We start from the raw sequence: 22,311 nt of genomic DNA, 5'->3' as shown, positions 1-22,311 counted from the left end.
GATATTTATGGGTTTTATTTTGAACTTCAAACACCAACTTGGCCTACCTAGTAAGAAATGCTTTTTCACTGGGTCCTGATTTATAATAAGGTTGGATATTCTAAATTAACAGCTGGCATATCCTTTCCTTCGCATAAGTTTGCTTATTCTTGCAGCTCTGTAATAAATAGGAATTTCCTGAAATCAGAAGTAATTTTACAGGTATTTGTGGCTGATTCCTTGAGGAGCATTATATATTGGTGCCACTGAAAAGCACAGTACAAGCTTTAAGGGGTTGGGGTATTAATCCATCTTTCCCACACCTCCTCTGGTACAAAATCATAAGAATTATAGCATTGTATTTTTATTTTATTCTTCTTCCAATATTTTTTTTTTCACTTGAAAAGAAAGTCTGTATCCAATATGCCATAATCTGTGTGGAATGTATGTGCAGAAATGGAGTAGGAGGCATTCTGGTGTGTGTCTCTCATAGAAGGCTGAATTAATTCTGTGGGGTGAGGTTGAACACACAACTTAGTGTGGTCTGAATCACTAAATCTGCTATTGTAGCTGACCTACAACTGCTGCAAAGACATTTCCAACCTACGTGTTCCCGTTTTTCTGAACATGAATATGCCAGGACCTAATATGAATTTCAAAATCAAGCCTCTTTTTGCATGTAGTGTTTAAATATTTCAAAGCTAATTTTTTGCTGTAGAAACAAAGTTGGTTTCAGTGCCAATATTAAAGTGCAACTGTGGCTTGGATGGAGCAGCTCTGCAGCTGCTCATGGTTTGAGCAATGGGAGCAGGGGTGAGGAGGAAGGGCATTTACAGCTCTGACTGAGGCTTCCTTCCTGCATGCATCCATGCTGAACATACAGCTGCAGCAGAGGCAGCTGTGGCAATGGAAAGCACAAGAAATTTACTGAAAAGCTTTAACTGTTCATCATTTTGACAGTCCAAAGAATGATCTTCCCCTTCTACTTTGTAGGCTGGGAATGTACAGTAGCTTGGGAACCGTAAAATGAATATATCAAACCTCTGGTATATTTCCTGAGAAGGAGGGAGATCCAGTAAAATCTGTCACTTCTCATGGCAGGTTTGGAAAGATTTAAAAGACCTTTTTTTTTTTTGCTTTAACTAGTTCAGGAAAAGAGATTAGCTTCTTTCTGATAGCATTCGTAAAGGCTATACTCTGTGTAATCTTTCCATGGCATGATCAGAGGCAGTTTGGTTAACTGTCTCATAAGAACATTGTCCTCAGCAACTTGGTCCTTCTTCCAGCATTATCTACCCAAGTGAAAATAATGTTCCAATCTCCAGTGTGCTTTATCACTGGGACAGCTGCCAAAATAGGTGAGATTTTAATAATAATAACTTCTACAGAGAAAAACAGCAGTGGGAGCATTAGTTAAGTGTGACACCATCTGAATACATTGTCAGCTTGAGAATAATCAAGGAACATTTTTTTATTATACACATAGTGAGTAATTTGCATATAAAAATATCTCCTGTGGTAAAGCTGTGTTTTATTTCCTGAAAATTTGTTTCAGCTCTGCAAAGCTGGAATTCTAAAAAGCACAAACATGGTGTTGCCTCTGCAGTTTGCATATTGAGAGTTTCTTTCTGGTTCCAGTATTACTTGGACAGATTTACATGACCTTTATATGCCCTGTCAGTTATGATGCACAGTCGTGCTTTAGAGACACAGACTCTGAAATGCCAGGAAATAATTGAAGTGCTGCCTGCTGGCATTATACCTAACTGAGAAAATGATGGATCTAGGGGATAACACTTTTCTCATATGGGTTTAAATTGCTACTGAGCAAGTTCTTCTGTTTTTTGGTAAGAAAATAGTGGTAAGATTTCTGGAATTTACCAACAGCATTCCCAAGCCTCCATTCTGCTTTGCTGATCACCATTGGTTTTTATCAGAGAGAAGGAGCACAGGCATTGAGCATGAAGGGCATTGAGCTGGTAACAAGTGCTGTATGGATAAACCAAAATCTCAGCTGTGTGACACAGCGACAGGAGATCCAGGAGTCACAGATTATCAGGCAGTAGCAGAGGATAACATGGAGACATTTGAATGAACTGCTGTTCATGTGGGATGGGGGAACACTCAGAAGAAAGCAGGGACAGGAATGTCCACAGATCAGTCACTCAGCTCCTCCTGCCACTGGAGCAGCTAAAAGGACTTTCAGTGGGAACCCCTTTGCTACAAAATTGTGCAGTTAACTGATTCCTAGCTTTCAAAAACAGGGCAATTTCTCACCAGAGGTGTGACTGTGTGTCCTAGCAAGCCAAGTGCAGGTCTTCACACTGTGTCATAAACCTCTGTAGGTATAGGCTGGGGCCTGGGAAAGAGCTCTGCCACTGCCATCCCAGCAGTTCTAGACTGCAGACTCAGATAGGATGTCTGTAGTGATCAAGTGGCCCATTTTTTTAATGAACAATGTTCAGTTGCTTTTTAATTGCAACGCAGAGAAAACCTTACAAGATTAGGCAGATGGGAAAGCAAGAGTGCTAAGAGTGCTGTATTGCTTTTGTTATTCTCCAAATTGTAGCTCATAATTATTATACTCTTTTTTTACTCAATCATTACACTTTGAAATGGACAATAAAAATGAAGAATTGCTGTTTATTTTGCTGTATGGTCTCTGGGGTGCAGTTCTATTTGTTCTTGGACAGAAAGTTTTATTTTGCTGGTGTGATAGATTCTTACTCATTTTTTTATGTCTATGAATTATAAACTAAGCCTGCTTAAGATATCCTGTCTTCTGGGAATTTCTATGGAAGGTCTTATTTCTTTCTCTTCTTTCTCCTTTACAAGAGTAATACTGTAAGCAAAACTCAAATATCCACTTCTATGCTAAACTGGGACATCAGCTGCAGAGTCTCCTGTTTTTGGCTGACATAAAGTTATTTATTTTCCTAGCAGCTGGTGCAGTGTTGCATTTTGGAGTTATGAGAATAATGCTGACAGCACAGTGACACCTTGGCTGGTGCTGAGCAGCGCTCACCTGCACTCAGGGACTTGCAGGTTCTCGTGCTCTGGCAGTGAGCAGGTGCACAAGGAGCTGAGAGGGAGCACAGCCAGGACAGCTGACTCCACCTGGCCAAGGGATTTTCCACACCCAGGAATGTCCTGCCCAGTGTGGATATATCAGGGGAGGCAATTATTCTTGTAACCCTCACTGACATCAGAAAGGCTATTCACATATATGGAGGACTTTGTGATACCTCCAGAAAAGTTTGCCAAGGTCCAAAGCCTCAAATGATTTTTTCAGCAAGTTTTTGCATATTTGGTTTATGCAATTATTCCTTAGAATATCTTAGAGTAGGTTTGGACTAGATATAAGGGAGAAATATTTTACAGTCAGTGTGGTGAAACACTGACACAGATTGTCAAGAGAGGTGATAGGTGCTCCATCCCTGGTCACATTCAAGGCCAGGTTGGATGGGGCTCTCAGCAACCTGGTCTGTTTGAAAGTGCCTGCTCACTGCAGAGGGGTTGGGTTAGGTCACTTTTATAGGTGCTTTTCTACCCAAACTATTCTTTGTTTCTGCGCTGATAAGCCTTATGCCTTTGGGTGTACGGTGATTTTCTTCTGTCTCATCTGCCGTCATGGGATGAGATGGAATGATTGTTCCCTCTTCTTTCATCTTGTTCTACCTGTACCTGTCATGGCAGGTTCATAAGGAAAGAGTCTCCGATGCAATGCCTGAGGGCACCAGCACTTTTTTCCTTAATTGTTTATTTTGGAGAGATGAGAAATTTAACATGATGAAGTTGTTTTCCTGTCTCTGTTTCTCTACTGTGCTTAGGCAGCTGTAGCAGAAGTGAGTGTATTAAATTCAGATTTGGTTTGACCTAACAGTTCATCAGTCAATGTACTGTGGGATTAGCATGAATTACAGGTCAATGAAGTATTTAGAATGGAGAGAAAATGTACGTGATCAGTTTCAGCAGAGAATTGTCACTTTGACAAAGGATCAAAGCCCTGTCTTGTAGCAAACTTGGCATTCAAAATCTGGGAATTTCTTGAGGTTTATTTGAAGTGGTATCAGTGTAAGAAAGTGCATGGCTTTGATTTGAAATGCCAGCTTTAAAAATAACATTTTTGGAAAGTATTTTGAGTTCAAGAGCTTCCACATTTTTCATGAAGTCTTGGTATTTGGTCAGGTTCTGCTATATACTGTAATTAATTTTCTTAAATTGGCTATAAATTAACCAATAACAAAATTTGTTATATTAAAGCTATGCCATGTCACAGAAGGTTTAGCAGTAGTCATTTGGGGAAGGTCTGTACTCCAAAGTCTAAAGCAACAGGTCAGTTTTAATAAGTGAATGACACACGGTATCTGTAAGAAAGCGAAGTGATGGTGTGACCGCAGGACCCGCGCCACGGATCTGAGCGATGGCAGGATCTGTCTAACCGAGGGGTTTTTGTTACACAGCTTGGCGCCGGAAAAAGCCGCGTACAATGTCACCGGTTTGAAAGCACGCCTGGTCACGGGCCGTGCCAGGCTCCTGCCCCTCTGCAAGTGACCGAGATGAGCTGGCCCAGCCGGGGTGCGCGCCCCGCCCCGCCCCGCCCCGCCCTGCCCCGCCCTGCCCCGCCCTGCCCCCGGCCGTGTCCCTGCCCTGCCCGTCCCTGCCCTGCCCCGCCCTGTCCCGCCCCGCCCCGCCCCGCCCTGCCCCGCCCCGCCCTGCCCCGCCCTGCCCCGCCCCGCCCCGCCCCGCCCTACCCTGCCCTGCCCCGCCCTGCCCTGCCCCGCCCCGCCCCGCCCCGCCCCGCCCCGCCCTGCCCCGCCCCGCCCCGCCCTGCCCCGCCCCGCCCTACCCTGCCCTGCCCCGCCCTGCCCCGCCCTGCCCCGCCCCGCCCCGCCCCGCCCTGCCCTGCCCCGCCCCGCCCCGCCCCGCCCCGCCCCGCCCCGCCCTGCCCCGCCCCGCCCCGCCCTGCCCCGCCCTGCCCCGCCCCGCCCCGCCCTGCCCCGCCCCGCCCCGCCCTGCCCCGCCCTGCCCTGCCCCGCCCCGCCCTGCCCTGCCCCGCCCCGCCCCGCCCCGCCCTGCCCTGCCCCGCCCCGCCCTGCCCCGCCCTGCCCCGCCCTGCCCCGCCCCGCCCCGCCCTGCCCCCGGCCGTGTCCCTGCCCTGCCCCGCCCTGCCCCGCCCTGCCCCGCCCTGCCCCCGGCCGTGTCCCCGCCATGCCCCGCCCTGCCCCCGGCCGTGTCCCTGCCCTGCCCTGCCCGTCCCTGCCCTGCCCCCGGCCGTGTCCCTGCCCTGCCCTGCCCGTCCCTGCCCTGCCCTGCCCTGCCCGTCCCTGCCCTGCCCTGCCCGTCCCTGCCCTGCCCCCGGCCCTGCCCCCGGCCGTGTCCCTGCCCTGCCCTGCCCCCGGCCGTGTCCCTGCCCTGCCCGTCCCTGCCCTGCCCCCGGCCGTGTCCCTGCCCTGCCCTGCCCTGCCCGTCCCTGCCCTGCCCCCGGCCGTGTCCCTGCCCTGCCCGTCCCTGCCCTGCCCGTCCCCGCCCTGCCCCCGGCCGTGTCCCCGCCGATAAACGGCGGGCGGCGGAGCGCGGCGGGGCGATGGAGGCTGCGGGCGGGCGGGCGCTGCTGGCCGCCGTGGGGCTGCTGTCGGCGCTCAGCGCCGCGGGCACGCTGTTCCTGCTGTGCCAGTGGCGGGAGCTGGGCGCGGCGCTGCGGGAGCCGGAGCCGCCGGGGAACGGCTCCGTGCGGGGCCCGCTGCCCGCGCCCGCCGCCCGCACCAAGCGCAGCCGCCGCGGGGAGCGCGCCCGCGGCCACGTGCGCGCCGACGGCGACGAGATGCTGATGGTGCTCACCTACTCCATGGTGCCGGTACGGGCCCGCCCGGGCCCTGCGCTCGGGCCGGGGGGTCGGGACAGCCGGGGCTGCGCCGCCGCGGCTGCGCCCCGAGAGAACGCGAGCAGCGATCTCTGCTCCCGCTTCACGAACGAGACTTGCACCAAGGGAGGGAAGTTGGGGGTTCGGGGAAACGCCAACATTTCGTCGCAATAAGAAGCCTTCCCGTTTCCAGCGTTTGCGGTTTTTCAAACTAACCCCACTAACAGAACCCCCGTGTGTCTTGTGCTGTTCAGCATCTCAGCGTGATGCATCACCTGACATCTCTCTGAAACTGATAATGCTCTTCCAGTAAGTGTTACATTTGAGGTGGTATTTGGTGGATCAGGAGAACTGTATGTCCTTTCTTTGGCAGAACAGCACGGTTTTTTGCACTTCAGTGAAAAGATGATCTTGCTCAGTAGGAACTAATGTCATGTAGTTGAAAAATGACACAGGTTGTATAGTTGAAAAATTTTTTGGAATTTTTTGGATTGGAAAGCTTTTGAGTTTTGAGCTAAAAGAAATGCAAGAAAAATATTACTATTGAGGGAACCTTAGTGGAAACTGTCCCAGCAAAGATTGCAGGTCTAGGTGCACAAAAGTGTAACTCATGTATTAATATTACTGGTTTAAAAAACTATTTACAGAAAATACCTCTTCAGTCACGTTCTGATGGAATTTTTGTTAATAAACTATTGCAGTCCTCATTTTACATCTCCATTAATATTAGGACTAATGAGTGTCAAACACAGGTGTTGAAAGCATGGAGTCTTGATAATGACATTACTTGGGGTTTAGAAATTTTTTTTTTAGTTAGGCCTTTTAAGTTGTTATGCTTTGAATTTAGAATTTGCGGTACAAGACTTCTGCAAGAAGTAAAAATCTGTAAAATCCCATGGTTTTGTACTCAAAACTGGCTTTTAAATAACTTCTTTTAGGAAGTCGTCCCTGAATTTGGCAGCTGCACTTTGATATATAAGTGCACTTTTTATAATTCTGATATGAATTGCTTCTTTGGGTCCAAAAGATCCACAAATAAAATTACTGGGGAAAGGATTCTGATCCTGACAGGGCTTGAAGGCAGTCAGTGCCATTCACTGCTAGGGCCTCAGACTGGGATCATTAGCTGCAGGTGCATGTCTGGATAATTTTGACAGTGGCCTTTAAGTGTGCTACTCTGCTATCGGTAGGAACAGTATGGATTGCATGAATTTTATTGTCCTCTCCAAATAGCTCTGAGCATGTTGTGTGTATTTGAACAGCATGTGGCCAGACTGTGCACTTGTACCTCTAAATGTGCACTTGGCCTGAGCAGGTTCTCTCTGGCAGGGGAGGCATTTCTGCAGGGCCCCTCAGGGATCAGTGTCCCGCTGCTCTGCTCATCCCCTGGACACATCTGTTGTGCCCACTCTTCATGAGTCTTTGAAATAACCACAGGCATCAAAAATCATGTTAGCTTTAATAATATATTTTGTGTTCAGGGCCTCTTATTTAAGTATGTGTATATTTATTTTGTAAGACAGTAAAAACAGGAAATTGGCAAATCTGCTGCTGCAGAAAGGCTGATGGGAGGGTAACAGGCCAGTAAGATTCAAAGTGTGAGTTCAGACAGTGCAAGAGATGATGGCTGCCAGTTTTCTGAGTAATAATTAATAGTTCAGGTTTTCTCTTTTTTTTTAAATTTTGTTTTTTTAAAATTTTTTACACCATTTCTTCATGAGAAAACTAAGATTTTAGCATTTAGATAAGATGTTTTTATCTGTAGCTTTTCTTAGTGATGATGCTGGCTGTGAACAGGCTGCTCATCTTTCATAGCTAGGCTGGAGGTTCCATTGCAGGCAATTTGCACTTCTTGAGGCCATGTTTTTCAATTGTCACCTGAGCTGCACTGACTGATAAAGTAGTGCTGCTGAGATAATTGGGGGGCCCCAAAGCAAGCTGTAACCACTTCAACAACCTCAACAGAGCTATTTAAATTAAAATGCAGTTAGATTTGGAGTGCACATAAACAATGTGTATTTTACAAATGACAGGGTAGGAGCCGAGTGTTTTTGAGGAGTGTGAGGGGAAAGAAAACAAGCCTATTCTGATATTCAAAAGCAGTTAGCACTTCTCAGCTAATTTAAATTGAGTCTAAAATTTTACATGTACCATTCCAGTACAGTCTGGAATCATTCTCGGTATGTATCAGACAGGACAGGAACTTATTGTCAAATATAGTCTGGTTTTGCAGCAAAAGGATATTTTCCATCAAACTAATTTGCCTCTATTTGAGTCTGTTAGATTTGGCAATTGAAACCAATGATGCATTAATTTTAAAAATAATGATTGACAGTGGCAAATAACCTTGCTAGGATTAAACTTCAATCTGCCTTTCAGATTGCCTTGCACTTGTTCCTTCTGTCTTTTGGGACTAGAAAATTCAATTAATTGTAAATAGAGTAATTGTGCAAAGATCAATAAATGTGCAGCTCTGGGTAAATGGTTCATAAATTATTACACATTGCACAGCCCTGAAATAGTGACCCTTATTTTCTGGCTATAAACATTAAACTTTCCCATAGAGAGTTGAGGAACTTCCAGAGCTCATGGTCATAATATTTTTATTTCTGCTATTTGTTTTGATGAGTTGCAAAATGTTTTAGTGTTGACTCTCCTTATGCAGGACATGTAATGTAAATGTTTCCCCAGCCAAGGACTGTGTATTTTGTAAAGATGACTCCTCTATTGGCAAATTTTAGTCTACTCTAGATTAAAAGCATCTTTATGAATGTGTCTTCCAGCTTGGTTTAATAGTCTTGTCTTTTTGCTTGAATTATTTTGGCTGGATGAAGGTCCATTTCACATTTGCACATCTTGGTTATTCAAAGATAAGAAATTGCTTACTTGGAACACAGGTCATCTTTCGCCTTGGATATGCTACATTAGAAAAGTTTCCATCACTTAATACAAATATAAAATAAAATTGAATGTGTTTTTTATTGGCTGATATTGGATTTTAATACCTTCTACTGATAGAGTCCATGCATGGACAGCCACATGTGTTCCAGCAATGTATGAAATTTAATGGCTAAGTGATGTATGGAGTTGTCTGCCCAATATTTTGTTCATATTTTCAGTAAGGATTAAACTGAGGTTTATTGAGCAGAGTCCTATGAGTGAAACAGTGCCCAAAGAGATGGATGGTGTCACAGTGTTAAAGCATTCTGAATAGCTTATTCTAATAAGCACAGAGGGCCCAGTTGTATCTTTGGTTTAGGAATTATTTCTGTAGGTCAAGTGAACAGATACTTTTATGAAATACATTGTTTTCAACTTTAATTTCTTTGCAATATTAGGTCCGAGTGATGGTGGATTTGTGTAACAGCACAAAAGGAATATGCTTAACAGGTATGTTTGTTGCCTTGAGCATTACACTTATGTTACCTCCAGGAACACAAAATCAGTGTTTTCAAAGAACCTGATGTCAATAACTATGTCAAAAAACTGCTATTTAGCAGAATTTTAAAAAATATTTGGGAACAAAGGGTACATCTGTACCCTCTTAATAGAAATGCTGGAATTTAAGGAGCTCAGTTGATGCTACTTGGGGCCACTTCTCTTTCATGTAATTTTCATAAGCAAATCTTTTAGACTTGTATGTTTAAAATGCCAGTTGAGGTTTAGTCATAATATTTTTGTGTATGTCACACTTCAGGCCTAGCACAGGAGGAACATGCAGGGGGTAGAAACTTGCTGCCATTGTTTCAGCTGCAGTGGGGCAGTGGCACTTAGTGAACTCGTGTTCCTCAGCTGCAGGATGTCTCACACATCACCAGTGAGGACCTGGAGCTGCTGATGGCTGAGTCACGAGAAGGTGTGAAAAGTTTTGTGGGCTTGGGTGAAGAGTGTCTGGTAGCAGCAAATTTAAGAGCTATGGTCCAGTTTTGAGGTCTGCCACAGAATGAGTTATGTTCCTTTTGGAAATGAGAAGCTTAGAAAGGAGCTGGTTTTTATGAGTTAAAGAAAATGCTTCACTTGCTGTCTGATTTGAATTTGCAAATGGCAATAAGGTCCATTTGACTCAACTGGTTAAACATAAATGAGAATTACCATTCTACACACAGATGTTAAATATTTCTTAAGTTGTACATCAGTTCTGACTGCAACAGTGGCTGAACCACAGACAATCTAAGTTTTGGTTTTTTGAGCTTCAGACTTGTGAACTCATGTTATTTGGTGCCTTTTGCACCTTTTTCTCTCTTAGCACCATTAAAGGAGTGGCTTTCTCTGCTGTAGACCTCAGCGACATTTATTGCTTTTCAAGCACCTTTCTTATGTAGCTTACACTTGTACAAGGAGCCTCAGCTTTAGGGATGAGGGAGTAATTCAATGTAATAATGGATGTAACATAGTGTGGAAGAAATGGCATTTACTGAGAAACTGGCAGAAAGATGTTAGCTGATATTACTGCCTGTACTGATTAAAAGAGATGATTCCTATTGTGGTATTGTAAAATGGTTTTCACTTTACTCATAATGCTTTGTAATTAACAAAGCTGCTGAAATTGTCATCTTTAGGGAAATCTAGTAATCTAGAAATCTAGTAATTACTGTTATTTTCTGTTGTAAAAAGTTTGGTTGAAATAAGACAGTACTTTGGCTGGATAAAAATGTTCTTAGAGTTAATTTGGTTCTTTAATTGCAACTGTCACCTTTGTATTCTCCAAGTAGTTCTCCATTTAAAAATTTTTTTAATGAGTTTTGGGGATCACAGATAATAAATCACAAACATGTCCTGGTTAATCTTTCTTTGTTCTTGCCTGCTATGCTTGCTTCTCTTTAGGGCCCTACATCTGAGCTAGGAGAGAGACAGATTTTTCTGTATTACAAGTTGCTGAATGACTGAAGCAAGTCCAATTTCTAAATGTACCAACCAGTTTCTGTGGGAAACTCGATCCAGACTGGAGAGCTATCACATGTGAAAAGCCTGACTGTTGATAGGAATGACAAGACTTTTTTTTGTCATATTTAAATAGTCTGAGTCCTGAACTGCAATGAAATATCAATGCAATGAAAAACACAGAGAAGTGGCATGTATTTTTAATCTGTATTTCCAACAGGATTTTTAATTGTGATATTCATCAGTACTCTAAAGCCAATATTCTTCCACTAGAACAGCTTTTTGGAGAACACTTACATAAAGGAAATTTGACTGTGTCTTGTATCCATGGCTTTGTGAAGGCACCAAAGCCTGTGACAGTGAGGCTGCATTGCAGAGGTTGTTGCCAAACCTTTATCAGTTGCAATTTGAAAAAAGCAAAACCTGTATACGTAAATGTGTTACTCTTCTGGTAAGTCTCAGTTACTCCTAATGCTCAGCTAGTTATTTATAATACAAAGCAGTTAGATAGATATTCATTTTGAAATTTGAAGAATTTTCTTTTACTGTTCTGATCTAGTGCTGATCAATTCAGTATGGAAGTACTTTGTTTTCTTGCTAGGTTAAATTAACAATTTCTTCCTTCTTGTTTTTTGTTTTTCTTGTTTTTTTTCCTCTCTTGCTCTAGGCCCCCCAGGACCCCCAGGTAAGACACTTGGACAATTGCAGTAACATTTGGGAGTAATCAAAACAGTTACTGGTACAAAATACTGAAATATAGAAAGGTATCTTTCACAAAATTGTCTTCCTTTGCTAATTAGATTAAGGGAGGGTTGAATGACTGCCTGCCTTTCTAATGCTTGTATTTAAGTCATGCCCCTTTGAGAGAGGGGAGGTTTTACACATTTTAATTTTCTAGTGGAGGCAGTAGAACATTTGATCAAAGCCAAATTATGATGTTTAAGAATATTAACCTCCAAGGAAATGGATATTATAATTTAACAGTAAAACTATCTTTTTAAATAACACTGGTTACTGATTACACCCTCCCACCTCCCCCATGACTTTTCTTCCTCTCTTGTTTAATTGTGCCTCAGTTCTCACTCAGGTGGTTGCAAGGCTGTGTTATGGTTACTTGTTTTCTTTCTGCACTGCTTAACCTGTGGGTCTGCTTGGAGTAATTCTCTGTATCAGAAAAGTATGAGTTATGTTTTGCTGGGGTTTAAATATATATATCTAAACATGCTGCATGTTTAGATATATATATATATACTAAATATAGTAGATTTCAGGGTAACTTGCATTCAACAGTGCAAAATCAGTTGTGCTGTTTGGTTTGATCAGGGCCTCCTGGGCTTGATGGACTGCCTGGCTACAATGGATCAGATGGAATTCCAGGAACTCCAGGACAAAAGGGAGAACCAGGAGTAAATGGAAAAAGAGGAAAAATAGGTACAGCTTCCCTCCATATTAGGTTGCAATGCATCTTTTAAATCCAAAGAAGTTACAGCTATCCAGCTAAATTCAGGTGAAAAATATAACTAGAGTGAATATGGTTTGTAGTAAAAATATGTATTAATGGGTGCTTAATACTGGAGCAGTGCTCTTGATACTGAAATGGTTTTTATTTCTAGGTTTGCCAGGACCAAAAGGTGATCAAGGACAGAAAGGAGAACCAGGAGAAATGGGTTTGCCTGGCAAGGATGGTATGCCAGGAGGAAAAGGTGCAAGAGGAGCCAAGGGAGAAAAGGGGGATGCAAACAATGATGTGATATTAGAAGGTAAGGAAAAGTGCTCTTGGGAGTTCTCTTGCAACAGTGTACTTGACAGAAAAATATATGCTCTGCTCTGCTTCTGAAGTATGAATGTGATCTGCAAAGGCAGGACCAACCTGTATAAATATGGTTTATATACATAGTCTGAGTATTGCTATGCCCAGGAGATTGTTTGCAATGCAAATCTTCACAAAAACCTTTCTGCTTGGCCTTTGGGTTGAGGTGTATGTGAATTTCACCCTTTCCAGAATGCTTTCATACATTTGACTTCCTCCTGCTCTTTATTTCAGTGTAGTTTTATATTTCTATTAGAAAATGAGGGCAGATTTCCACTCATGAGTACTTGAAGTAGCCAAATATAAGCTGTGTAAAATTACAACAGTGTAGCATCTGAAATTGTGACTCTCTAATGGGCCTGTAATCCAGACAGATAAAATGTATTGATGTCCTAGTCCTTGTGAAGCTCTGTCTGGTTCACCTTCTAGCAAACAGCGTTTCAGAGAGTTTATTGCACCATATTCTGTACTCGGGAACCTCTTAAAGAGAGTGGATGTCCTGTGGACACGTACAGTTCTCTGCATGTTTCTGTTGCCAGGGGAAGGGCTGTGTCCTGACACTGTCCTTTGTACACAGGTGCAAAAGGTGAGCCTGGACCACCTGGGCCCCCTGGACCTCCTGGACCCCCAGGGCCTCCAGGTAAACGTAAAGGTAAAGCCAAAGTGGAGCTTCAGGAGAACATCTACAGCAGCAAAAACACGGGTTAGTGCTTTCCAGTGTTCCTTTCCAGATTATGAACACGTTCAAGGTTAAACCATTGCTTCAAGGCTCACAGAACAGAAAGCATGAGTTTAGTTTTTCTGGCATCACTAAAACTGCAGAGGCTTAAAGCTGAATATGTGCTCAGGTGCTTTGCTGAAATATGATCTGAATAACGCAGCAAGTTACCTTCATGTTAGTCTTTTGTGTTTTGCTAATGCTCAGGCAAAGGATTTACAAATGATGTTTTTTATTAGATGGGATACATTTGGAAAGTAAGAGAAATGCAGTTGAAATTTTTGGCTTTTCAATAATGAATTTTTAATTTTAGATGTAAATGTAAACCCCTGATTCCAGACATTGAAGTGTCAGAACAGAGCCCAAAGAGCCTCCTTACAATGGACAGGAGAGAGCTGGAGCAGAAATTTCATCCTATTTGAAATTCAGAAATGCATGAACTGTTGTATGAGATAATTGGGCCATTTGCTCAGGTGGCCTCTTTTCAAGTGTTGAAACAAACTGAAATGCTTTGAGGATAAGCTCTCTGATGGATTCTAAATCGCAGTGTGAAAATGGGAGTTACACTCAAATAACTCTGCAAAGATGACATCTTCCTCAATGAGCTTTTATGTTTTATGACTCAGCAAACCATGAGATCTTATTACCAAAATTCAATGAATAATCCAGATTTTGTAATTAGATATTCATCTCTCTTTCAAGGAAACAGAATACATATGCTGAATTACAACTGTAATTAACTTATTGCATAAGAATACAAAGCTTGGCTTTTTCAAATTAAATTTTTGAATCTGGTGAAACTTAATTTCTTCAAGAGATGAGAATAATTAGTTGGAAGTGCAGGTATATTTTTTCTCTCTGGTACTGTTAGTGAATTCTGAAATAAACAAAATATCTCTGCTCCATCCTTCCCCAACAGACCAAATGAATAGTTTTAATGACTTTTAAACTCCATTAACTCTCAACCAGAATATTTTATGATAGAAATCAGCAGGATATTAATCTTGGTTTTTGATGGAAAGAAAATAGTGAAAGATTCCCATAAGAATCTCTGATTGAAAACTGTCTCTTTAATTTTAGTTGCTTTCTAATCTATGCAGCTGGAAGTATTGCAAATATTCTCAAAGGCAAATAGTGCCCTCAGCTCTGCTACAAACACTGACCTGGCCCTTGGCTATCCTATAGTTTTAGATAAACTGCTGTCCAGGCACCTGCTCCTTCAGCCAACTGCATCTATTCAACTCAGCCTTAGAAAAATCAACTTGTACGTTGCAATTTATATTTTCTGTTGAGTGATTTTGTTTTATGAAATATTCTGGAAATATTTTAGGATCAGAAGCTGGAAGGGAATCTCGAGGGACTGGTAAACTCTAGCTGTAGGCATTCAGCTTACCATGGCTGGGTGGACTGTTTGTGCCTTACTTGGAGATACACTGTGCAAACTTTCAATGTCATCTCACCAAATGCCCTAGATAATGGATGGGAGAAATACATGTTGTTCTTGCTCCATCTTGGAGTAGTTTTCTTCTGCATGAACAAAAGGAGGATATGACCTAAAGGAGAAAACAACAGTGCAGTATTATCTGTTCTTTCTTTCCTGAATGTCATGGTACCCTTTCAGCATTGCTTTACATTTTTTTCCCATTTTTAACTATCTTTGTCACTTAAACTTCATCACAGACTTATATATTAGAAATATATTAGAAGGCAACAATGAAAATGAAAGTCTAAAAAATTTGCAGTGTGTCAAGCAGTGTGAAATGCTGGAGATAAAAGTTTAGAATGGAATTAGAAAACAAGGCTACAATGAAACCAGCAAAAAGCTGAGAACTTTCCTCCATGGTTATTCATTCTAAGCAAACTGAAATGCATCACATTTTTTTAAGGGCAGAACAGATACTTGGCTTTATAGAAAAGGGTCCATAAATAATTTAATTCAGGCATTGTTTTAACAGTGAATGACAAGAGAAAATCCAGTTACTCGTTATATTGTTGTGGGGTGGGGAAAAATATTTCCAGCTGTTTGATTCAAATGTGAACCAGCTCTATGTGTATAATATAAAGTGTCATTACCCTTAGTATTTCATCCTGCTTCTTCAGTGTGTGGATGTCAACCTCATGCATTATGTACTCAGTGCATGTGTGAGTGCTTTATTGCTGTCTTGGGCATTAACAACACGAGCAGAACATTCTGTGTTACCTGCAGGATGCAGCCTCTCTGCTGCTCTCTGGGGATTTGTGCATGAAGGTTTTCACTTTAACAACTACTCCTTCCCAAGAAAATGCTTTTGGTCTTACTATTAAATCAGCCATTTCCAGCTACCTCAGCTCATAAAAAAGGCAACACTCTCTTTCTAAGTGGCTACTCAGAAATTCACAGCTCAGGAACTAAATCTATTGATTTAATTAGTTACTCCTCAAAGTTGACTGTCAGCCTGAACACTTCATTTCCTTAGCAGAAGTGAGAGCAAGTATTTTCTTATCTCTTTTTTTTGACCACACCAACCTAAACATTTGTTTTTCCAGATGAAGCAAAATCCCAGCTGTCATTCCTTTATTTTAGTGGAGTCACTGATGTGCCAATCTGTCATGTCAAAGAGGGTAAAACGTGCCATTCTTCTCTTTCTCCCTCCACCCTAGGTGAGACAGGTGCTGTACCAAATGATGATACCCTCGCTGGAAAGACTGAAGACAGAATCCCAGGTCCTTCAAAAAAAGCTGGTAACCTGCTACAAAGTGTGACTCAAGTGCTCCTTTCTCTCTTAGTGTCACAGATCATGGACATGTGCTTTTTTCCCACTAGAATGTGTCATAACGTCTGTAGGAAGTCCTGTTCACTTTGTCAATGTACAGCAAACGTTTGGAACTTGGATGAGGGAACCTGCAAACATAAGTGATGAAAGGATTTGGCTCACCATGCATTTTTCAGGTATTTTTAGTAGTAGTCACTGACCAAAAGTCTGTGGTGATCCTGACTGCTTCCTTAATCCCTTCAGCCTAAACTCCTAAGAATGATGAGCTTTTACTGATCTTTTTCAGAACATTTTCCATATTACCTGTGTAACACTTGACTATACATATGATTGTAGGCATTTGTAGTATCTTTAGACATTTTCAGAGTCAACAGAAGATTTTGGAAATAGCTTGATGTTTGGATTTTTATTTTTTTTTTACCAAATCCAAGTTTAAATATCTATTGTTTGTGGCTTTTTATCCTTTTCTTTCCAGAGTTTCCATTTCCTGTGGCTTTACTTCCCTAAATTACAGCTCAGAGTTTTGCCTTTTCATTTAGCTAGGCATGCAAATGAGACAAAAGCTGTATGAGCTACATTTAGAGCAGGAAAATGTCCAGGACCTAAGTGGGAAAAGGAAATATTTCTGCATACACATCAACTGTGTTCAGAGTGAGGGCCCATTGGGTCTGTGGGAAGCAGGCTCTTGATCATCTTTTCTATAGATATTTTTTGTGTGTCTCTGGATTTTTTTTTCACATTCCAGCAAGTTGAATCTTTTGAAAACACACATACAATTGTTTGTCAGATGATAGTCCTTTTTTTCAGCATGTTATCCCCTTTGTTTAGGAAACTATATAAAAGAATATGAAAATTCCAATGCCTTGCTGAATGACAGCTACAGGATCATTAACATCACAGGATTCTTCTATGGATGTGGTCACGCAGTACAAAACAATCATCTCTACTATCAGAAGGGAGGAACCAATGTCATTCTCAAGTAAGTCAAAGATAGTTGGTCTAAAACAAGTGAACTTGTGAAAGGAGTGATAGGTTAGAGTGCCAGAGCTGAACCTCCAAAAAGCAGACAATTCTCCTTGTAGCATTTTGTGTTTATTTTGGTCCTACCTAAATAGGAAGAATGGAGGAATGTTTCAGAGCTCTTTCCAGAGCAGAACAACTCATTCCTTCCAATCTGCAAATAGAATATGGGCCAACAGCTTTCCACTTTGTGTGTGCAGCTGTGGGAAGAGGAAAACTGGGAGAGTAGCTCAGGACCACTACTCTGCTGTGACAACTCTTTAGGCATTGTGCAGCCAGCCCAGAGGTTCGCCTCTGCAGTGACCATGCAATAGAGCAATAGGTCTCCAGGGTGAACAAGATGCCATGTGCAGAGAGGACAACAGATTCTCCTCTTGGCTATCCTGGGATCCAACAGGTTCTATCCAACATTACATTGCTGCAGGTGTTCTTCAGCTTGGATTCTTTGCTGTGTTCATAATCACAGCAAGAAATGAAGACTAAGGAATTTGGGTACCAGAAGAAAGGATTAGATTTAGAAGAATAAGCTGTGCATCTACCTGCATCTGAGTCAGAAGTGGTTCAGCTGCAGTGTAGGAGGTGTAGGTGGGTGGTTATGTGGCCCACTCATGAAACTTGGCTTTGCAGAGCCCTTGCTGTGCTCTGCTCTGGCTGGCAGCAGCAGGGAATGCACAGAGGGATGCACCAAGGCACCTGCTGAGGACAGGGCGACCTGGAGAACTGCACATTCCACTGGGGAGGAGTGGCTCCAGAGTTTGATTTCCTCATAATAAGAAGTTTCTACTACTTTCCCGATATATTTCCCTGAACTGGAACTGGGAATTACATCTCTTGTTTCAGTTTCTGCTGAGGACAGAGACAAACAATACAAATCAACCCCAAAATCTCACCTTGTGGGAAGAGCCAAAGACAGTCCAAGGGCAAGTGAAAGATTGCTTGTGCTTTCATGTTCTTACACGACTCTGATGTCTGAGCCAAGAACATTTACTATACTTTGATGTCTATTCCCAAGCAGGTGTGAGTGCTGCCTTCCTATATTCATGTGGATGCCAAGGAATGTGAGCAAGCTGCAAGGATTCTATAATATTTATTCTGCCAAGCACGAGCTCCCTTTTTTGCAGCCTCCTTTAAACATCTTTCAGCTATTTCTCTGGTGGTCTGTAAAAGACCATCATTGTCTAAGCAATACACTGTGATAGGGCAGAGATTCCTCCCCTTTGCTTGCATACCATGAATCAGGAAATGCTTTCACATACAGATGAACACAAACTATCTGTGTAATTTTCAAATCCTCTCAAGGAGCTGCTGAGAAATGGCCTTTCTGTTCTGTTCTTCACTCTGAGATTACTTACCTTCAGCACAGACAGAATGCACTATGAATTTTGTGACAGTGAAGTCCTTGAATTTGGGCTCCATAAAAACTTCTGGGAGTTGTTGTATAAATGGAAATGTTGTATTTTAATGGAAAGCATAGGTGAGGATATGGTTATTCCATTTTGCAAATGTTGAAAAAAACATTCAAAAGGAATTTCTCATCATATTTAAAAGCTGGTAAAACTAGATTTGTCTGACCCTTGGCAGATTTTCTCATGATGGTCAGATCCCCAACATCATGATAGTTTCATTCTTTTTACTTTGTTTCATAACATGCTTTACTATCTTTGTTATTTTTTATTGACTTTGTTGATATTAGTGACCAGAAATGTGTTTGTATAGCTTGAGTTCTGGTGTTTGATGAAACTATTACACTATATCTTATAATTTACCCCAAGATGTCAGAAGATTAAAGAATTTCTGAACCATTTGGAATTCCAGACTGGATTGTCCCTGACTGGGGGAGCCCAAGAGAACCTGGGAATGAAACCTCACTTTTTTTCTCCCTTCAGGATTTTCACACATAACAGTAAAAGATAGGGTGTGGTGTGCTGCAGAATTTGTGTATTTCTAATGAATTTTGAGATGCTTTTTATCTTGTTGGCTTTTTATAGAAAACAATCCTGAAAAAAAAAAAATCTACATTTCTGAGTGACTTGTCCTGTTAAGGGCTGTCCTTCCAGCCCTTGCATGAGGTTATTTACACATGTGAAGCAATTAACAATATTAACAAGGTGGACACATGTATTTCTCAAATCTCCTCCAGCCTTTAACTGTTTTGATTTATTGCACGTATGGGCTGCTGGAATATGGAGTTACTGCAGATGTGAGTCCTACAAAAGCTGAGGGAAATTATCTAAGTTGGTTAGGATGATTTTTCCAATATATGCTATCAATGCTGCTTAAACATAAGAATTATTCTTCCAGCATTGTGTATTCATGGATCTGAACTGTTCCTGTGATCAAACCTGTCTTTTCAGAAAATATACTTGCAAGTATAGCAGATTTCTTTATTAACTAGCATTTTTTCTTCCTCTATTTGAAGCATGGAGCTATACAGTGAAAGAAAAGTCAGACACTGAAATGTGCTTCTTTGCAGAGGGCATTATTTAAAAAGATAAAAGCTCTCCCTGCTTTTGCTGAAGCCCAGTGGTATTGGGTAATTAAATACTGACAGCAGATGTGTCTTGGGAGGAGCTGATTACCCTCCTAAACCAGTAGAGGAACATGATTTAGCTGCTCACTGCTCCTGCCTTCAGATTATCAACCTATTAAGGAATTTCAAGGAATAAAAACAATTTTATACATCAGGCATAGAAGTATTCAGGCTGTCCCATTGAGGCCAGCGTAAGGTCACAATTTTGGCTCTGCAAAAGTAGAATTTTTATTCCTTTGATGTCTACTTGAGTAAATCACCACATTATCTGAACTGTTTTCATCAGAGGAGTTCTAAGTCTAGGTGAAGCTGCCCAGAATTCCTGCAGCTTTGCTCAATCACATTTTCTCTCTTTAGCTCCCACCTACTCCAAAGCAAACTTTTGTATAGATTCCATTTCCCAATTTTGGGCCTTCCCCTGGTATCCAGTTCTTTTTCATACCCATTCCTTTTAGTTGCTTCTTTCATCCTAGTGATAATACAACTCATAGACTAAATAAAGTGAAACTTACCAAAACAATTCCATGCTCTTGTGCGCCTTTCAGATTGGTTATTATTTTCTAATTTTCTCCTGGGGTTTTGGAAGGTTCTTTGAGAACTTAATCTTAAAAGACATCAGAATGGTCCTTGAACAAGTATTTTCAACACCACCTTTATCAGTGATTCACCACCCTGTGTATGTGAGGTGAGCTCTGATCCCTCATAATGAATCCTTGCTGTATCTCATTTCAGATTTGGGCTCGATAAAGCCTCGCTGGGCACTCTGCCCATCAAAAATGCCTTACACCACGGCCGGAACTACCTCTTCTCTAACTCCAAGACGTATTTCAACATAGCAGTGGATGAGAAGGGTCTTTGGATTATATATGCCTCAAGCACTGATGAAAATATAATGGTAGCGCACGTTGACGAAGAAACGTTCTTAGTCCTTCGGCACATCAATACCACCTATCCTAAGTCCAAGGCTGGTAACGCGTTCATAGCGTGTGGCATTCTCTATGTTACTGACACTAAGGACATGGTAGTCAGTTTTGCTTTTGATTTACTGAAAGAGAAGCAGATTGATGCAAGGTTTGAGTTACGGTCTTCACAGTCTGTTCTTGCTATGCTTTCGTACAGCCTGCGAGACAAGAATTTGTACACGTGGGAGAATGGCAGTTTAATGGTATACCCAGTCCATTTTGGCAGATGAATATATTTTCACATGCCACCTTTAACTAAAGGATATTTAAAGCTCTCTGATATATACATGGGGGTCTCTTCACTTGGTATCATTTTCTGCTTCCTGATGATGGTTTGTGAGTGTGTATAAAAGGGAGATCAGGTGCCTTTGTAAAGACACACTTCGATTACATAGGCCATCCTCATCTTTTTAAAAAAATGTTGTTCACTATTATAGCTGGCACACAGCATAGACATACTTTTGTTTTCCCCCTGTTATTCAGCTGATAATTGTGTCTAATGTACATTGATTATTCCATGGTCATGTGCTCAGCAGAGACTATTTGTAACTTTTATTTACATTCCTCTTCTCTACAATAATTTCCTAGTCAGTGATGATGTTCTAATTTAAACATCTAAATAATGAACTTTCGTGTACAAATACCTTTGTCACTTTCATTTAATTTCCATGGACTCTCTGTGACCATCTTTTCTGGACAAAGATTTAAAGCTGTTAAAAATAATGGGAATGGAAATACTTGTTTAAATAGGAAAAAAAAAGCAAAAAGTTTAAATTTGTTAAGTCAAATCAAGTGTTAATAATCAAAAGCAAAATCCAGCTAAAGTACAAGGAAAATGGGAATAATGACATTAAATACTGAACAAACATTATTTCTTAAATGGAGAGTTGGATGAAAAGTAGCAAGGTTTAAAATTAAAGATGTAACCTTTATGATTAAAATTTCATTTTTAACAGTATTTGAGTTTCTTGAGTTGCTGCAGACCCTTCTTTGGCTTTCACTGCCATGCAAACTATACCACTATAACTTGCTTGTAACTATTTAATTACAGTAAGGCATAATTCTAAAATAAAATGTCTCCACATTCATCCAGACAAATGAAATTATAAAATGAAGGATATACTTTTTTTGCTGCTGTTTTTAGAATCATCATACTGCTTAGTGATTTAATTTGTTGTTAACCATAAGTCAGAGACTCTCAATTCACATTCAAATTTTTGAGAGTTAGAGGTGAGAAATAATAGGAACTTTTTGATTTGAATTTTGTTCTGGTATTTCAGATTTCTAAATTTAACATTGGAACAAAAATCTCTACTGTTCTTTTATGTATATAGATTCAAAATCATGCTCTTGGAAAACCTCTACCTGAATTTCTAAGCTGCCTGTGCATATTGCTAAAGTTCATGGAGTGCACCCAAATATTTAGAGGCAGAGTGTTATTTAAATCCTGAACTGCACTGAGCTGTTTAATACCTGTGTGATCCTGGCCCTGTCAAATGGATTAATGAATTTGGGAAAGTCTGTGCCTGCAGAACCTTGTCTAGCAAATGTGCTGGAACAATTCCTCTCCTGCAGCTAAGCTCCAGTGTGTGACACAGGGATGGCAGGGCCCTTCCCAGGATACTTGCTGTTATCACTAAGGCCTTGCATGCTAAGGGAAAGATATGCAGAAGGGAATAAAAAAATCATAATTAATACTTTGAACTAGTATAGACATCAAAACTCACAGACTAACAGTTCTATCTATACCTTTATAGAGTGTAACACTTCACACTGCAGAGCTACAGTTCTGTGC

At 41.6% G+C, this 22,311-nt stretch overlaps 1 protein-coding gene across 2 annotated transcripts; it reads left to right on the top strand.

Moving 5' to 3' along the window:
- Nucleotides 1-5,566: 5,566 nt before the first annotated feature.
- Nucleotides 5,567-21,474, top strand: GLDN (gliomedin). Of its 2 annotated transcripts, none has more exons than XM_086848404.1 (10): nucleotides 5,567-5,836; nucleotides 9,181-9,232; nucleotides 11,391-11,408; nucleotides 12,047-12,154; nucleotides 12,337-12,483; nucleotides 13,111-13,236; nucleotides 15,892-15,972; nucleotides 16,055-16,180; nucleotides 16,833-16,983; nucleotides 20,287-21,474. In XM_086848404.1, the coding sequence occupies exons 1-10, from the start codon at nucleotides 5,567-5,569 to the stop codon at nucleotides 20,744-20,746; spliced, it is 1,539 nt and encodes a 512-aa protein (XP_086704530.1). In that variant the 3' UTR covers nucleotides 20,747-21,474. The 2 variants fall into 2 exon arrangements, with proteins under 2 accessions (XP_086704530.1, XP_023789791.1); XM_023934023.2 differs by having other exon boundaries at nucleotides 5,775-6,151.
- Nucleotides 21,475-22,311: the final 837 nt, after the last annotated feature.

Source organism: Cyanistes caeruleus, chromosome 13 (genome assembly GCF_971803275.1).
Source record: "Cyanistes caeruleus chromosome 13, bCyaCae1.hap1.1, whole genome shotgun sequence".
NCBI lineage: Eukaryota > Metazoa > Chordata > Aves > Passeriformes > Paridae > Cyanistes > Cyanistes caeruleus.
This window is presented reverse-complemented; position numbering and strand designations above follow the sequence as displayed.